General features: G+C 48.5%; 2 protein-coding genes across 4 annotated transcripts; one reads left to right on the forward strand and one right to left on the reverse strand.

Moving 5' to 3' along the window:
* Window positions 1-589: 589 nt before the first annotated feature.
* LOC121306449 (eukaryotic translation initiation factor 5A-1-like) lies at window positions 590-8,202 on the reverse strand. Of its 3 annotated transcripts, none has more exons than XM_041238167.1 (6): window positions 8,126-8,202; window positions 3,866-4,048; window positions 3,207-3,311; window positions 2,258-2,389; window positions 1,450-1,521; window positions 590-1,043 (listed from the first exon to the last, which is right to left on the reverse strand). In XM_041238167.1, exons 2-5 carry the CDS (start codon window positions 4,031-4,033, stop codon window positions 1,459-1,461), a joined length of 468 nt encoding a protein of 155 aa, XP_041094101.1. In that variant the 5' UTR covers window positions 4,034-4,048; window positions 8,126-8,202; the 3' UTR covers window positions 590-1,043; window positions 1,450-1,458. The 3 variants fall into 3 exon arrangements, with proteins under 3 accessions (XP_041094101.1, XP_041094102.1, XP_041094100.1); XM_041238168.1 differs by lacking the exon at window positions 8,126-8,202 and adding an exon at window positions 6,928-7,033 and having other exon boundaries at window positions 3,866-4,042; XM_041238166.1 differs by lacking the exon at window positions 8,126-8,202 and adding an exon at window positions 6,928-7,033.
* Window positions 8,203-9,578: 1,376 nt separating this feature from the next.
* LOC121306477 (Y-box-binding protein 2-B-like) lies at window positions 9,579-17,083 on the forward strand. Its single transcript, XM_041238198.1, has 8 exons — window positions 9,579-9,999; window positions 12,913-12,976; window positions 13,863-13,896; window positions 14,615-14,704; window positions 15,073-15,378; window positions 16,031-16,152; window positions 16,364-16,553; window positions 16,940-17,083. Exons 1-8 carry the CDS (start codon window positions 9,909-9,911, stop codon window positions 17,081-17,083), a joined length of 1,041 nt encoding a protein of 346 aa, XP_041094132.1. The 5' UTR covers window positions 9,579-9,908.
* The last annotated feature ends 7 nt before the right edge of the window (window positions 17,084-17,090 follow it).

Raw genomic sequence — 17,090 nt, forward strand, 5'->3', positions numbered from 1 at the left:
CAGTTTCCTCCTGCATGAAGCACTCAAAGAAGAACAATAATTTGGATTTGAGCAAAAAAAAACAAAAAACCGAGCGCTCTTACTTAATTGAACCAATTAGTGGTTTAATCAGTCCAGATGAACAGCTGTTCCAGATCTTTAGAAACTGATGATGTAGAGATCCTGCAGGATTGGGGCGCTCCAGGACCAGGGCTGGAGACGCCGGCTCTAGGCGCTCACCAGTTTGATTTTTTTCTCCCTTACACTACAGGGCCGTTTATCAGAAAATGTGAAAAACAGGACGTATTATTCTCAACTGAAACCGAACTGCGCACTTCCTCTGAAGTCATAACTTCACCGGACTCAAGTGTTTCTTGTATTTATAGATTTTTCAGCATCCTTATCAACTCTGCCAAACCGTATTACCCCTTCGTCCCCTTCCTTGTGATTGAATTCCGCCACAGAACAGACTGCTGTACTTTTATACATGGACATTGACCACCCCCCCCCCCCCCCTTAGCACTTTAATGATAAGCCCTTTTTTGAGAAAGAATCCCCCACTCCTTGTGAGATGTGATTGAAAACACTGAGAAAATATTATTATAATTATTATTTTTTTATTATGTGTCTCGGTCCTATAACTCTAGATGATGCAAAACTTTTGGCTAGAGCTGTGTGTGTTTCCATAGCTGGGGTTTGCTGGTTAAAAGGATTTCAAAGCAGGCAAAAAAAAAATTCTGTTTTCCTCAGGCTTGGTTTGAGGCTGGTAGAGTACAGGAGGGTAAGAAACTGCTTCACTGAGGCTCTACCACAGAGCAGGCGTTGTGTGTTAACTACACAGCAGCAGGAGCCCAAATGGCTGACACCGTGACTCGGTTTTATAAGCTTCTTGATAAAACGGGTTGTGGCTTTGGGGGAGGAGCCAGTTTCTTGTATTTCTTTATTTTTTATTATTTCCTCCCACGGGGGCTCCAGCGTAAAGACAACTCGCAAGAAAACCCTAACCGTAGCCATGCTGTTTCTCTGGCCTTCGGTTTGAGATCCAGCGCCTCTCTTTACAGCTCCTGTGACGAGAAGGGGAAGCGACACAGAGAGGCAGGAAGGCAGGGAGAGAAGGAGGCAGTCGGGAAGGAAGGAAGATGGACAGATAGATAGGCAGAGAGAGAGAGAGAGAGAGAGAGAGAGACAGAGAGAGAAAAGAATCAGACCATAGCAGCCACGGGTCTAGGTCTGCTGTATGTGAAGTTGAAAGATTTCGAGTCATTGAATTATTTCAGCGTTTTTTTTAAATGCTGTGCTATTGAGGTGCTGTCAGAGGTTACAATGCCACACCCGTGGGCACCGCTGGCAGTAATAACTCCAGACGAGGTGGGAGACGCACAGCTCCTGATAAAGTGGCCGGGCAGTGTGAGGTCTGAATGACAGGTGCTTCTGGAAGGTGAAGCCGCAGGTTGTTAAAAAATTGCTTACCTGTGCTGTTTATTTAGTCATGGCCTTGATAGCGACGGCGCACTCCTCATTCATAGAGGACAGAACAGTGATCTGGAGAGAGGGAGAGGGAGGTGGAATACCACTGTAACCTTTAGAAACGGTCACTGTGCTCCTTTACAATGCTTCCCTATGCTTTACCAGACCTCTCTGTGCTTTACAGTGCTTCCCTGTGCTTTACCAGACCTCTCTGTGCTTTACAATGCTTCCCTATGCTTTACCAGCCCTCTCTGTGCTTTACAGTGCTTCCCTATGCTTTACCAGACCTCTCTGTGCTTTACAATGCTTCCCTATGCTTTACCAGACCTCTCTGTGCTTTACAGTGCTTCCCTATGCTTTACCAGACCTCTCTGTGCTTTACAATGCTTCCCTATGCTTTACCAGACCTCTCTGTGCTTTACAATGCTTCCCTATGCTTTACCACACCTCTCTGTGCTTTACAATGCTTCCCTATGCTTTACCACACCTCTCTGTGCTTTACAATGCTTCCCTATGTTTTACCAGACCTCTCTGTGCTTTACAATGCTTTACTACACTTTGCTGTGCATTTACAAGGGGAAACTTTTAGAAGGAAAATACCAGAGCGGTAAAAACAGAAAAAAAAAAAAAAAAAAAACCTTTGTGCAATTTTCAGTAGGCGGAGTCACTGCGTCGAGGAATTGAGGAGACTAAAACAATCAGAATATTTAACTATTCAATTCTAAAAAAAATATCCACTGCCATTAACTGAGGAGGTATGGGGGGGGGACAAGAAAGAACTGACTTGGGTGCAGCATCCAGCCCCACTCACCAGCATCTCCTCCCCTGCCTCATACTTGCTCTCAATCTCCTTGCCCAGCTCTCCCTCAGGCAGCCTCAGGTCCTCCCGCACCTCCCCGCTGTCCTGGAGCAGAGAGAGGAAGCCGTCCTGGATCCCGATCAGCTGAGGGGAAGGAGGGGGAGGCAATCAGAGACCCTGCTACTGAGCCAGCTTCACACTGGGAATAATCAACAGTAATCCATGCACTCAGAACACTAGCGTTCAAAAGCAAGACGTGTGGACCCTTCTCAAAACACAACTGAAAACAGCCATTCTGTGCATAGACATAGTACACCCTCAGCTCCACTACAGCCACACTGCTTCCCTCCCTTCCGGTCCCTCCTCAGCTCCACTAGAACCACACTGCCTCCCTCCCTCCCAGTCCCTCCTCAGCTCCACTAGAGCCACACTGCTTCCCTCCCTCCCAGTCCCTCCTCAGCTCCACTAGAGCCACACTGCCTCCCTCCCTCCCAGTCCCTCCTCAGCTCCACTAGAGCCACACTGCCTCCCTCCCTCCCAGTCCCTCCTCAGCTCCACTAGAGCCACACTGCCTCCCTCCCTCCCAGTCCCTCCTCAGCTCCACTAGAGCCACACTGCCTCCCTCCCTCCCAGTCCCTCCTCAGCTCCACTAGAGCCACACTGCTTCCCTCCCTCCCAGTCCCTCCTCAGCTCCACTAGAGCCACACTGCCTCCCTCCCTCCCAGTCCCTCCTCAGCTCCACTAGAGCCACACTGCTTCCCTCCCTCCCAGTCCCTCCTCAGCTCCACTAGAGCCACACTGCTTCCCTCCCTCCCAGTCCCTCCTCAGCTCCACTAGAGCCACACTGCTTCCCTCTCTTCCAGTCCCTCCTCAGCTCCACTAGAGCCACACTGCTTCCCTCCCTCCCAGTCCCTCCTCAGCTCCACTAGAGCCACGCTGGCTGCTTCTCTTCTTCCGGTACCTGGTAGTCGTTCCTCTTGATGTTCGGCACGTCCATGTTGTGAGTTGAAGGGCAGATGTCTTCGTGCTTCTTTCCACTGAAGATGTCGATCCCGACCATGTGGACCTGCAGGGAAACGGCCCACACAGAGCTGCAGTGAGTCTCGACCCCGGGGCAGCTGGCGAGCTTGTGTGCTGTTTCTCAACATCAAGATAAGACAGACTGACAGGCACCGGGTGGGGGGGAAATAAGAGTCCCGTTGCACAGCACTTTGATCCATTGCTGGTTTCACTGAATCCTTAACAGACACACAGACAGTGGCTGCAGGCTCTAGTGCCATGTAATGCATTACAGACAGACAGGGGCTCCAGTCTCTAGTGCCATGTAGTGCATTACAGACAGACAGGGGCTCCAGTCTCTAGTGCCATGTAATGCATTACAGACACACAGACAGACAGACAGGGGCTCCAGTCTCTAGTGCCATGTAATGCATTACAGATACACACACAGACAGACAGACAGAGGCTCCAGTCTCTAGTGCCATGTAATGCATTACAGATACACACACAGACAGACAGACAGGGGCTCCAGTCTCTAGTGCCATGTAATGCATTACAGATACACACACAGACAGACAGACAGGGGCTCCAGTCCCTTCCCTGGCGTCAGCCCCCCCTCACCTTGGCGTGGCCATGCTTGCCAGTCTTGGAGGTGCTCATCTCTATGATCTTGCAGGGCCGGCCCTTGAGTATGACGAAGCCGTTCTTGCGCAGCGCGGAGCACTGCATGGGGAAGGTGGCCGAGGCGCCAGCATCGCCCGTCTGGAAATCCAAATCTGCGTCCGCCATCACTCCTCTCTGCGTCTGAGGGGAGAGGAGAGGCCAGTCGCCCCAGCAAGTCACTTCGTCAGCAGAGGCTTTTATCCAGACTGACTTGCAGAGACTAGGGGGGTGAACTCTGCATCATCAACAACTGCTGATGCTGCAGAGTCTCTTCCAATAGGACCTCGTTTGCCTCATCCGAAGGACGCACCACGCTATTCGCCCTGACTAGGGAGATCTCATCAAATACAGCAATGGAAATAAAGCTCTTGTTGCACAGCAGTGTGATCCAGTCCAGGTTTTATTAGGAGTTTAATAATGAGACACACCTGAGCTTGTTAGCTAGACACACTGGGGGCTGATCAAGCTGGTAGCAAAACCTGGACTGGGCGACACTGCTGTGCAACAGCAGTCTTATTTCCATCTCTCTAATATAATTGTTCTTTAATGTTCCCAGTGATTTAGGTAGTCGCTTGGTGGTCCAATGGTCAAAGAAAATGAGCCACTGCCTCGTGTGTGCTCTGGATGAGACGTCAAACAAACGAGGTCCTATTGGAAGTGACTCTGCAGCAGCAGTTGTTAAAAGCTTTGGATAATTATATTATCATATTTTGATAACATATTTATTGTATCGTTTATTTCTTTCAAAACTGCATATTTGAAACTTATATAAGGAGCAGAAGTGCACATAAAGATCCGTTTTATGGGATATTGTTAAGCTAATCACTTTAACTCAAACTCGCCAAATAAAACGATTGTGTGAAACTTATTTTAAGCAATCTTGAAATGTTACCTTACCTAACACAGCACTGCTATTTAGACAGGAACCAAATAAACTTGATTCCGTTTTAATAAATGTACAACAGCCAAATCCTGCGCTTTACAAAAACACTCCGAAACAGTTCAGAAACGAGTTTAAAATGAAGGCAGTAGTACGAATAGCATAACGCAAAGTAACGGGTCTTCAGCCCTCAGTAACAGGACAACTAAAACTTGAAATGCTAACTAATTTCTTAAACTGCGTGTTTTAGTTGTTTTTGAGCAAACAAAAAAATTAACAAACAAATAAATAAATGCCAATGAATTGGTATTTTGTAAATGTTTTAAACGTCCTGGCCCAGCACCGGCTACAGTGATACACTGATATATGTGTGTGCGTGTCTGTGTCTGTGTGACTCTGTGTGTGTGTGTCTGTGTGTGACTGTGTGTCAGTATGTGTATGTGTGTGTGTGTGACTGTGTGTCTGTGTGTGTATGTGTGTGTGTGTTGTGTGTGTGTGTGTGTCTGTGTGTGTCTGTGTGTGTGTGTGTGTGTGTGTGTGTGTGTGTGTGTGTGTGTGTGTGTCTGTATGTGTCTGTGTGTGTGTGTGTGTGTGTGTGTGTGTGTGTGTGTGTCTGTGTGTATGTGTCTGTGTGTGTGTGTGAGATGTGTGTGTGTGTGTGTACACACAGTCACACACACACACACAGTCAACACACACACACACACCACACACACACGTCAGAGTCACAGACACACACACACAGGTCACAGACATGTCACACACAGACCACTGTGTCAGACCCAGACACATACACAAGTCACACAGTGTATTGTGTGTTGTGTGTCAGTGTGTGTGTGTGTGTGTGTGTGTCTGTGACTGTGTGTGTGTGTGTGTGTGTGTGTGTGTGTGTGTGTGTGTGTGTGTGTGTGTGTGTGTATGTGTCTGTGTGTGTGTGTGTGTGTCTGTGTGTGTGTGTGTGTCTGTGTGTGTGTGTGTATGTGTGTCAGTGTCTGTGTGTGTCTGTGTGTGTGTGTGTATGTGTGTCTGTGTGTGTATGTGTCTGTGTGTGTGTGTGTCCACAACATACACCACACACACACAGTGTTAGACACACACACACACCAACACACAGTCACAGACATACACACACAAGAGACACAGACATAGTGTGTGTGTGTGTATGTGTGTGTGTGTGTGTATGTGTGTCACAGTCTAAGTTATGGAAATATAATGGTGAACAAAAAAGTGTAAGGTCTACAAATGACTCGTTTGTGGTGAGAGGCCCACCCTGCTTCCAGCCCGCAGCGCCCAGGCCGTCTCGCTTTATTCTGTGAGGGGATCATTCAAAGGAAAAGGTCGCCGCCCCGCAGCACCAACAGCAGGTGCAAAAACACACTGCCACCGGTAATTTAAGCAATGTAAAAGGCAACAGCTAGCGGGAAGGGGAAAAAAAAAAAGTGACACCGATTCAGAGAGCCCAAAACGGGCTGACGCTAGCAAAATGCCAACCAACACACACACACACACCCATGGAACAACACAAATATATACTCTGACCAGGTTTTGTATAGCTATAGCGTTCAGACTGATATCATAGTATCCTAACTTTTTATTTTATTTTTATTTTTTTATTTTTTTAATGGATGCCGGTATTCTATTCTAATCCACGTCAGTGATTGTAATACTGCATATTGTATAACCAAGGCTTGTTCTAGACAGAATTAGAAATCACAGTCGGGGGCGGTGAAAACAAAACAAAACAAAAAAACAACAAAAAAAAGAAAAAACGTTTTATTTAATCTTTTTTTGTTTTTTGTTTTTGTTTTTTGGTTTTTGTTTTTGTTTTTGTTTTGTTTTGTTATCTCTCTCTTTCTCTCTCTCTGGTAATCACGCCTCTAGCCGGGCCATCGTGAGAATAAAACAATCAAATCAAATTAAAACGAAGCCGAATATAACCGCCAGCTCACGCGCAAAAACCGTTATTTTCTCAGGTAAATAAATAAAGAAATGAATCGACTCAGCGCGAGACTAGAACGTCGAGGGGGAGGAGAACCGAGGCGTCGGGAGACAGAGGCGGGCGAGCGGGGGTTGTGCGCGCTCCCGACCAGTACAAGTGTCCCAATTATAATAATAATAATAATAACGAAAGTTTACTCACCACCCCGTCCGTTAATGAAGAAAAGCCCCGCCGCTGTCTTTCTTTCCCGGTGTTCTTTGTCTATAGCCGCTCGCCTCCCCCCTTACGCTTCGCTCTCTCTCTCTCTCTCTCTAGCCTTAAGAGCTTTCGCTCTCTCTCTCTCTCTTTCTCTCTCTCTCTCTCTCTCCTCGCTGCTGCCCCCCCGTCCTCCCCCCGTCCCCCTGCGCGGCGGTGTCTTGCCCTGTCGGCTCTCACGGTGAGGCGGCGGTGAGGCGGCGGTGTCTTGCCCTGTCAGCTCTCACGGTGAGGCGGCGGTGAGGCGGCGGTGTCTTGCCCTGTCAGCTCTCACGGTGAGGCGGCGGTGAGGCGGCGGTGTCTTGCCCTGTCGGCTCTCACGGTGAGGCGGCGGTGAGGCGGCGGTGTCTTGCCCTGTCGGCTCTCACGGTGAGGCGGCGGTGAGGCGGCGGTGTCTTGCCCTGTCGGCTCTCACGGTGACGGTGAGGCGGCGGTGAGGCGGCGGTGTCTTGCTCTCACGGTGAGGCGGCGGTGAGGCGGCGGTGTCTTGCCCTGTCGGCTCTCACGGTGAGGCGGCGGTGAGGCGGCGGTGTCTTGCCCTGTCAGCTCTCACGGTGAGGCGGCGGTGAGGCGGCGGTGTCTTGCCCTGTCAGCTCTCACGGTGAGGCGGCGGCGGCGGCAGAACAGAAACTCCGCCGCTCGTTAACTCACAATAATACACCGTGTTGGTCCACATCGGTTGGGACTGACTTACGAACGAGTTTTTTTTTTTTTTCTTTTTTCCCAAAAAACACTAATACATATTTATCCATATTTGATTGTGTCTCAGTTTTATGTTTCACTGTGAGAGATCTGTGACAAGTCAGTAATGGTGACGGGACAATATCAACGCAGCTGCACTAAAATGTTAGTTTTGTTCTTCTTCCCCAAAACAACATCAAAACTGGGACTGTCACCCTTTAAAATACATGTTAGTTATTTTAGCACATGCAGATATATCAAATACCGAACTTATATTATATATTAATTAGGTCGCACGGAAAAAAGATTTTTTTTGTTTTTTTTGCCCCTCTCCCTTTTCCTAATGGAGTATTTTTGCAAAAGAAAATGTAGTTTTATATATATATATATATATATATATATATATATATATATATATATATATATATATATATAATATAGCAACATTATCACTGCCCCCCACCTTTAAAGGAGTGATAACCAGCAAGGCAGGTCAGGGAGTGGGTTTTAAAGTCCCGGGTTTAGCGCTCCTTCAAGGGAGACACGGCTGTAACTTATAACGCGGTAAGAAAAGTTATTTTCCACCCTTCCTTTAAAGGAGTTTCGTGTAATATCGCCAGTGCCTATACCTGAAAGAGAGGAGAGGCTGCGGCATAATATATTGTCAGAACTGCAGTTTTTAACTCGCTTTGCAGACCTAATTTTAGACCCTGCAACCGGACTCCCCTGACCTATCCCAGTCTGGGACGGGGGTGGGTGGGGTAAACGGGATCGTAGATTTAATTCTATTACCCTATCTGGCTGTGACCCAAGGAGCTAATTTATTATACCCGACCAGCTGTGTGCGAGCTATCCTGGGGTTGGGCTATCGGTCTGTATTGAATGTCTCTCTTCACAGGGCAGACTCGGTGGTTTAAAGAAAGAGGCTCCCAGTTCAATCCCAGCTCAGCCACTGTCCTTCAAACAGATTTTCCCGTTGTGAGGCATAGTTCACCTTCAGTAGTCTCTGTAAATCGCTTTGGATAAAAGCGCTGGCTGTATTACTCAATAATAATAATAATAATAATAGTACGGTTTTGCATTGGTCTTTGTGCACCAGGTAAACAGCATTTATATCAGTAAGAGCCATCTAGCGCATAACTAGTGTGTTACAAGCAAAAAATAAAAATAAAATAAAAAAAACATTGTGCAACGTGTCAGACCACATGATGCCGCTGGTTTTTGCTTTTTTACATCAAATTTATTTATTTATTTATTTATTATATATGTTTTGTTTGTTTGTTTGTTTTGTTTTGTTTTTAAGCAGTCTTTATTTGTCACGTGTTGTTCCACCAAATCATACCTCGTTGTAAAGACCTCGGTTTGGTTAAATTGTGTAAAAATACAAGTTTACTGTGAACTGTTGTGCCTAACTTTAATTCTTCAAAAAAAAAAAAAATTAAAAACACACACACAAACAAACACACACACACACGCACACAGGGCACAGTTTGCGTGTTTCTTGTACACACAGAACTCTGCATTTATTTTACATCTTGTTTTTTTTTAATTTTTTTTAAATTTTTTTTTTTTTTTTTTGGTAAAAGTTTGCCCATCCCGAACCGCTACCTACCTCAAGTAAAGTTCACTTTCGTTTAAGCAAGTTGAACATCCCGACATTCGATAAGCTAGAAATAATAATAACACAAAAAAAAAAAAAAAAAACGAAGATAGAGATCGCAGCGTTTGCAAAAAAAAATAAAATAAATAATACGAGTTAGTTTTAAATAATAATAATAATAATAATAATAATAATAATAATAATAATAATAATTTAGTCTTTCCCGCGGCGGTTCTGCTGCAAATCAGAGCGTGATTGTGGAACGCCGGGTGACCAATGAGAGCCAGATTGGATCTGGGACAACAGCCAATAAGAGCGCAGGAAAGTTGCGAAAAAAAAAAAAAGTTTTGGAGAGATTGTGATAAAAGTTGGCTGCTTCCGGAAAAGAAAACATTGTAACTTTAAAAATAACAACAACAACAACAACAACAATAATAATAAAGTAAACGATCCAGCATCGCAAGGGAATACACTTGATAAAGGGAAGTCTGGAAAGCCGGGATAAACACTTTAAAACAAACAAACAAAAAAAAAAAACAGCAGCGTTAGTTTTGTGAAAAAAGAAAAAAAAAAAAACTAATATATTTAAAGCTGCACGGAGGGTTTTCATGCCCGCTTGTTGAACCGCGATCCGAGCACCCAGATAATGAGCGAAGCAGTGACGCAGGATCCCCCGGCCACCACCGCCGAGGAGCCGGCTGCGCCAGAGACCCTGCAGCCGGAGAAAAAAGTCTTGGGTAAGGAAAGTTATTCTCTCTCCAAACACCAAGGTGTGCGGCACGAACAAGCCGGCTTTGAACCGAAGTTTAAACAACCCAGTCCGGCTACACCGTGAACCAAACTGGCTGTATTTTGTTATTAAAATTCGGCGGTTTTTACCGTTTGACTTTTGTGTTTTGTTTTGTTTTTTTTGTTATAATATAACGCCTTGTTCTATCGTTTTAATTGTAATTCGAATTATCTTTTGCTAATTGCCATGGTTTTGAATGCTTTATTAATCTTGGTCCGAGCCTATGCTGTGGCGAGTTGCCCAGCATTTAAAACTAATTTTGTATTTTAACCGAAGGGAGCGCCGCAGGCAGTTTGGTGCTCAGTAAACTGTAGTCAAACTTGCAAACTACGAAAAATAAAACCGTCAATATTAAGCGTCATAAGGTAGTTTTAATTTGTCAGCCGTTAATTTTCGAATAAATTATGTATTGCATTCATTTTTCACAATACATGCAATTGGGGGGGGGCGACTGTACTATTAGTGTGGCAAATGAGTGCCACGTGACTAAAGTGGGGGGGGGGGGGGGGGGGGGGGTAGTCTGTTTATTTTTAACAAGTTTACCTCCCGGTGCACTGATTTCTGGGGGGGGGGGGGGGGGGGCTCTGTTTGTTGTGGCTCTAGTGGAGCTGAGGAGGGACTGGGAGGGAGGGAGGCAGTGTGGCTCTAGTGGAGCTGAGGAGGGACTGGGAGGGAGGGAGGCAGTGTGGCTCTAGTGGAGCTGAGGAGGGACTGGGAGGGAGGGAGGCAGTGTGGCTCTAGTGGAGCTGAGGAGGGACTGGGAGGGAGGGAGGCAGTGTGGCTCTAGTGGAGCTGAGGAGGGACTGGGAGGGAGGGAGGCAGTGTGGCTCTAGTGGAGCTGAGGAGGGACTGGGAGGGAGGGGAAGCAGTGTGGCTCTAGTGGAGCTGAGGAGGGACTGGGAGGGAGGGAAGCAGTGTGGCTCTAGTGGAGCTGAGGAGGGACTGGGAGGGAGGGAAGCAGTGTGGCTCTAGTGAGGAGGCAGTGTGGCTCTAGGGACTGGGAGGGAGGGAGGGGCTGTGTGGCTCTAGTGGAGCTGAGGAGGGACTGGGAGGGAGGGAAGCAGTGTGGCTCTAGTGGAGCTGAGGAGGGACTGGGAGGGAGGGAAGCAGTGTGGCTCTAGTGGAGCTGAGGAGGGACTGGAAGGAGGGAAGCAGTGTGGCTCTAGTGGAGCTGAGGAGGGACTGGGAGGGAGGGAGGCTGTGTGGCTCTAGTGGAGCTGAGGAGGGACTGGGAGGGAGGGAGGCAGTGTGGCTCTAGTGGAGCTGAGGAGGGACTGGGAGGGAGGGAAGCAGTGTGGCTCTAGTGGAGCTGAGGAGGGACTGGGAGGGAGGGAAGCAGTGTGGCTCTAGTGGAGCTGAGGAGGGACTGGGAGGGAGGGAGGCAGTGTGGCTCTAGTGGAGCTGAGGAGGGACTGGGAGGGAGGGGAGCAGTGTGGCTCTAGTGGAGCTGAGGAGGGTGGCTCTAGGGGAGGGAGGGAAGCAGTGTGGCTCTAGTGGAGCTGAGGAGGGACTGGGAGGGAGGGAGGCAGTGTGGCTCTAGTGGAGCTGAGGAGGGACTGGGAGGGAGGGAGGCAGTGTGGCTCTAGTGGAGCTGAGGAGGGACTGGGAGGGAGGGAGGCAGTGTGGCTCTAGTGGAGCTGAGGAGGGACTGGGAGGGAGGGAAGCAGTGTGGCTCTAGTGGAGCTGAGGAGGGACTGGGAGGGAGGGAAGCAGTGTGGCTCTAGTGGAGCTGAGGAGGGACTGGGAGGGAGGGAGGCAGTGTGGCTCTAGTGGAGCTGAGGAGGGACTGGGGAGGGAGGGAGGCAGTGTGGCTCTAGACTGGGAGCTGAGGCAGTGTGGTCCTTCTAGTGGACTGAGGAGGGACTGGTAGGGAGGCAGTGTGGCTCTAGTGGAGCTGAGGAGGGACTGGGAGGGAGGGAGGCAGTGTGGCTCTAGTGGAGCTGAGGAGGGACTGGGAGGGAGGGAGGCAGTGTGGCTCTAGTGGAGCTGAGGAGGGACTGGGAGGGAGAGAAGCAGTGTGGCTCTAGTCTAATAGCTAAAGCTGTGTAGCCTGGTTGAAGAGGGTGGCCACATTTTGACTTAATGTTAATTATTTAATCCCAGCTCTCCCATCCTCTCTCCCACTAAACACTCAAACACCCCTGCACTGCTCAGAGCTCATTTTACCGGCTGTCTCCGTTTCTCCAGTGAGAGTGGGGTTGCTCTCGATCCAGTTGAAGGCGTGCCATTTCAAACCCATCTCAAAGTGCGAAAGCGTTGTATTTGAACAGGCGGTCTTGGTCTATGATTAACTGTGCTGCCTGCGACCTTGTACTGCACCTGGCCAATCCCTGTGCTTTTAGATAACCCTATCGGGAGAGATCGACTTTGATGCCTTGCACGGCCGGGTACCTCTGTCCCAGCCAGGGCAAGGTACTGCGACTGGCAAAGCTGGGCGTTTTTTCCTTTTCCTTGTAAAGCCAAATGTACTCCACACTTTGCAGTCCTGTCCTGTGTGGGCATAAGACTCCTGTTGCATAGCAGTTGGATCCATTCCTGGTTTTACCACCAATTTAGACACACCGGAGCTTGTTACCTAGTCATGTTAATGATTGACTAACCTCCTTTTGAATTTAGCTGTTTTAAAAATAGCTGGGACTTTGCCAGTCGCTCATTTTTAAAGAGTAAATGTACCACCTGTGTTTGGGGTTATGAGATGGGTTACCTAGCCACGCTGATGCTGAATTACTGATCTGAAGACCCAGAGTTTTGAGAGTAACCATGAGCGAATAAACAAACGGGCGCCAATCTTGTGCAGAGTGTTTTGTTTTGAACGCAGGTCACTAACCTCCTGGCTCTCTCTCTCTTTCTCTCTCTGCAGCCACGCTGGTTCAAGGCACAGTGAAGTGGTTTAACGTTCGTAATGGATATGGATTCATCAACAGGTGAGTTCGGACCCCTCAACACGTTGAGAACGGGTAACGCCAGACTGTTCCCTTGTTAGAGGGAGGGGTGATGGGGGGGGGGGGTGGTTGCAAGTAAGTCCTGTATCCCAATGCACAGGTCGCATTGCTACAGCGGGAATGGAACCAAGAACCCCCCCCCCCCCCATTGCATAGCAGTTTGATCCATTCCTGGTTTTACGAAGGGTTTAATAAGACACACCTGAGCTTGTTACCTAGACACCCCTGGGGCTGGTAGTAAAACCTGGAATGGGTGAAACTGCTATGCAACAGGAGTCTTATTACCATCCCTGTTGTATGATGCAGAATAAGACTGATTTTAATAAGCGGCTGTTTTGTGTAGACGATTTGAGATGGGGAGAGTAGGTGTTCATATCAGCTATATCAATTTTAAACCTAGATCAATATGACTTGAAGTAAAAAGGCACTTCATTCAAGAACAATAGTTCGGTGAACTAGGTGCTGGTCTTGTATCAAAATGCAGGCTGGACGTTCAGCAAGGCTCAAATAATCGCTGTACCCGAGTTGCTAGTCTCGTGAATCCTGCGCCGCTGTGTTTGTACAGTAGGGTGTGTGCTGCAGTGTAATTATTTATTCAGTAGTTGCTCCCAGCCCTTTCTATAGTAGATGTTCTCCTGTTTGCAGTGGATAAGAGGGACTTTCTGCTTTGGTTGCGGGGGGCTCCTGTTTTTAATGTTACCTGAGCGCGAAGTCTGTGGCTGGCAGGGTATCTATATATCTTATCCCTTTTGTATATTTTTTATAAAGCTCTGTTTCTGCTTTTGTATTTTTTGACCGTTACTTTGGGTAAAGGTGTCTTGGTGAAAGCGGGATTGCACACCCTGACTTGGTTTCCCTTTCTCTGCAGGAATGACACCAAAGAAGATGTTTTTGTCCACCAGGTAGGGGCGCTCTATTTTGTTTTGGAGTTGGGCGCCGGGAGAGCACAGGGGTGGACCAGAGCTGGCATTTTCACTCCTGGGCTTTGTTCTAAACCCTGTTCTGAACCAATTAACCCTCTGTCCAGACCCTGAGTTAATTGTCCGACTGCCGCCATTTTGGCTCAAGTTTTGCAACAGCCTGGAGCCAAGATGGCCTCCCTTTGCACAGCCTCGTTGTTTTAAACGGGAACTGGTTTGGTGCTGTCTCATTCTGGGGAGGTTGGTTTTCCGATCAGCCCGAGAATGCCAGGCAGGGAGTTCCTGTTCATCTGCTCAATGGGTCAATTCACCACCTGGAGAACCGAACCAGTTGCCTCATTTAAAACCATGTGGCTGTGAAAAGGGAAGCCATCTTGGCTCCAAGCTGTTGCCCTACTCTTGAGCCAAGATGGCTGCCATATAACCTCAACTGGTAAAAGACTTTTTAAAAGTTGTTTTTAAGATGCTTTTAATTAAAGCACAGAGCGGTCGCGCACGAGTGTGTTTCTGTATCGCTGATTACCGAGCGGAGATTGAGATTCTCCCACCCAGAGGTGTTTTCACGCAGGCGGGTATATAGAGGAGGTCGATGGCGCATCTTGAGGTATTGCGCTAGATCTGCACACGACTCTGTGTGATCTTTTGAAGGATCAGCTCACACCCTTGTTTTGGTTTTCCCCTCCTTTTTTTTTTTTTTCAGACTGCAATCAAAAAAAACAACCCCAGGAAGTTCCTGCGCAGTGTTGGGGACGGGGAGATTGTGGAGTTCGACGTGGTGGAAGGAGAGAAGGTAAGATCCTAGGAAGCTAGGATTTAAGCAGGAACGTTTGGAATTACAATGGTTTTATTGTTATTAGTTACTGCAATGCTGCAGGAATTGGAATGAAACCTAACTGTGCACGCTAACGTGTTTTACTCCTGTTTCATTTATTTTAAATCATCGTTTGAGCAAATACAGAAACTTAGGATAACTTTTCTTTAGAGAATCTGGGGGTCTTCAAAAGTGGTTAAATATTTTAATGGTAATTCTGGGTGTCGAGGGTCGCTGGAGTGGATCGGGCTGATTTTCAGGGTGAAGAAACATCAGCCCGATCGTCTCCAGCGACCCTCCCTTCTGGAGAGCTTGATCCCAGTAATCTGCCCCCCCCCCCCCCCCAGGGTGCGGAGGCCTCCAACGTGACGGGCCCCGCGGGGGCCCCGGTGAAGGGGAGCCGCTACGCCCCGAACAGACGCAGGTTCCGCCGTCGCTTCTTCAACCGGCCTCGGGGGCAGGGGGGCGACTCGGGGGAGGGGTCTCCCACTGAGCCTGCCCCCGAGGGGGAGGGGTTGGGAGACGGCGCCACCCCTCAACAGCCCCCCCGGCGCCGCAGAGCCCCGCCCCCATTCTTCTACCGCAGGAGATTCCAGAGGCGCCCCCCAGGACAGAAGTCTCCACTCCCCCCCCACCACCACCTCCTGGGTGAGGTGGATCGGTGGTGGTGGTGGAGACTGGGGGGGGGCAGGGCTAGCTTGGTAATTACGGTTTTGTAAACAGCTAAATTTTGAAACTGAATTTTTCTTTTTTTTTTTAAAACTAATGTTCTGAAATGTAATTTTATCTGGTAATGGAATGCAAGTCCAGTAGGGAGAGTCTGGATTCATCTGTCTGTACTCAGTTTAGTTCAGTAACACTGATGAAGACACTAGAGCCCAGACGCTGCTCTGCTTGACTCAGTTTAGTTTCAGTAACACTGATGAAGGCACTAGAGCCCAAACGCTGCTCTGCTTGACTCAGTTTAGTTTCAGTAACACTGATGAAGGCACTAGAGCCCAAAACTCAGTTTGATGAAGGCACTGGAGCCCAAACGCTGGTCTGCTTGACTCAGTTTAGTTTCAGTAACACTGATGAAGGCACTAGAGCCCAGACGCTGCTCTGCTTGACTCAGTTTAGTTTCAGTAACACTGATGAAGGCACTGGAGCCCAAACGCTGCTCTGCTTGACTCGGTTTAGTTTCAGTAACACTGATGAAGGCACTAGAGCCCAGATGCTTGTTTTATATCAGTTCCCTATCACAGTAACTTGTGTAAATCAGGGCTTTAAGTTTTTAAATAACCAGAAATCTCCCCCCCCCCCCAGGGTCAAGGAGCTGAACCCAAAGAAGGGGTGGAACCCAAAGGGGTGGAGCCTAAAGGGGCAGAGCAGCCTGGCGACCAGCAGCGAGGCCCCCAGCAGAGGCGTTTCAGACCGCAGTATCGCAGGTACAGGCAGGGGGCGTCGGTGTCACCTTGAGATGTGCTGAATATTAAAATTGTGGGGTTTTGTTTTTAATAAAATGGAGCTTGGATTAGGTGGATGGAAAGTAGGGAAGTTAGGAGCTAAATATCTGCTATTAAAACTAGAGTTCTTGAAGCTTAATTCTCTCTCTCTCTCTCTCTCTCTCTCTCTCTCTCTCTATTCCCCCCCCCCCAGGCCATTCCGCCCCAGACAGCCTGGAGGTGAGGAGGCGGGGGGCGAGGGTCCGGCGGAGGGCCAGGCCGAGGAAGGGGGGGCGCCCGGCGCTCGGGCCCAGAGACCCCGCAGACCATTCACACGACGCAGGCAGCAGAGAGGAGGGGCGGTTCCCCCCGGCCCTGAGTCCGCACAGCCTGCCGCGGACAAGGTATGAGACCGGGGGCAAGCTGTGGAACTGCTCCCGGCACAGAACCCCGTTCCATAGCCTTTCTGCCCTTGGCTTTAAAGATGGTGTTTGGGGGAATGGCTGTGGAACGTCCTGCTTGCACCTCAGTCCACATTCACAAATACTTATTTATTCCGTTAACTTGACTGAGATTGGATACAGTGCGTACAGAATACTGTGCATATTTACAAACCTGATGAGAAATCTTCAAACCGTTTTTGGCTTGAATATCAAACTCCATTAACCATCCATAATTTGTATATTGCAACAGGGAGGCAACATTTCTGGAGCAAAATAGTTTTTATGGGTGTGAATATTTATGGTTTTACAGGATCTCATTTTTTTCCATCTCCCTGTTTTTTTTTCAGGATGGATCTGACAAGCCTGCTGACTCCGCCCCCAGTGCCACGCCCTCCTCCCCCACAGAGCAAGCCAAGGAGGCGGAAGTTCAATTCCATAGTCACGCTTATATGTTTTCCTACCCACTGTTGCGGGAGGCGAAAGGATCCTAAGAGTCTC

The sequence above is a fragment of the Polyodon spathula genome, chromosome 48 (assembly GCF_017654505.1).
Source record: "Polyodon spathula isolate WHYD16114869_AA chromosome 48, ASM1765450v1, whole genome shotgun sequence".
Taxonomy (NCBI): Eukaryota; Metazoa; Chordata; class Actinopteri; order Acipenseriformes; family Polyodontidae; genus Polyodon; species Polyodon spathula.

Bases quoted from the DNA above. Each gene is read 5' to 3' on its own strand.
- LOC121306449 (XM_041238167.1), bottom strand. From the start codon at position 4,033: ATGGCGGACGCAGATTTGGATTTCCAGACGGGCGATGCTGGCGCCTCG. The intron at 3,312-3,865 runs GTGAGGGGGGGC...GTTTCCCTGCAG, and splicing joins GCAAGCATGGCCACGCCAAG to GTCCACATGGTCGGGATCGA. The intron at 2,390-3,206 runs GTACCGGAAGAA...CCTTCCCCTCAG, and splicing joins TCAAGAGGAACGACTACCAG to CTGATCGGGATCCAGGACGG.
- LOC121306477 (XM_041238198.1), top strand. From the start codon at position 9,909: ATGAGCGAAGCAGTGACGCAGGATCCCCCGGCCACCACCGCCGAGGAG. The intron at 12,977-13,862 runs GTGAGTTCGGAC...CTTTCTCTGCAG, and splicing joins GGATATGGATTCATCAACAG to GAATGACACCAAAGAAGATG. The intron at 13,897-14,614 runs GTAGGGGCGCTC...TTTTTTTTTCAG, and splicing joins AAGATGTTTTTGTCCACCAG to ACTGCAATCAAAAAAAACAA.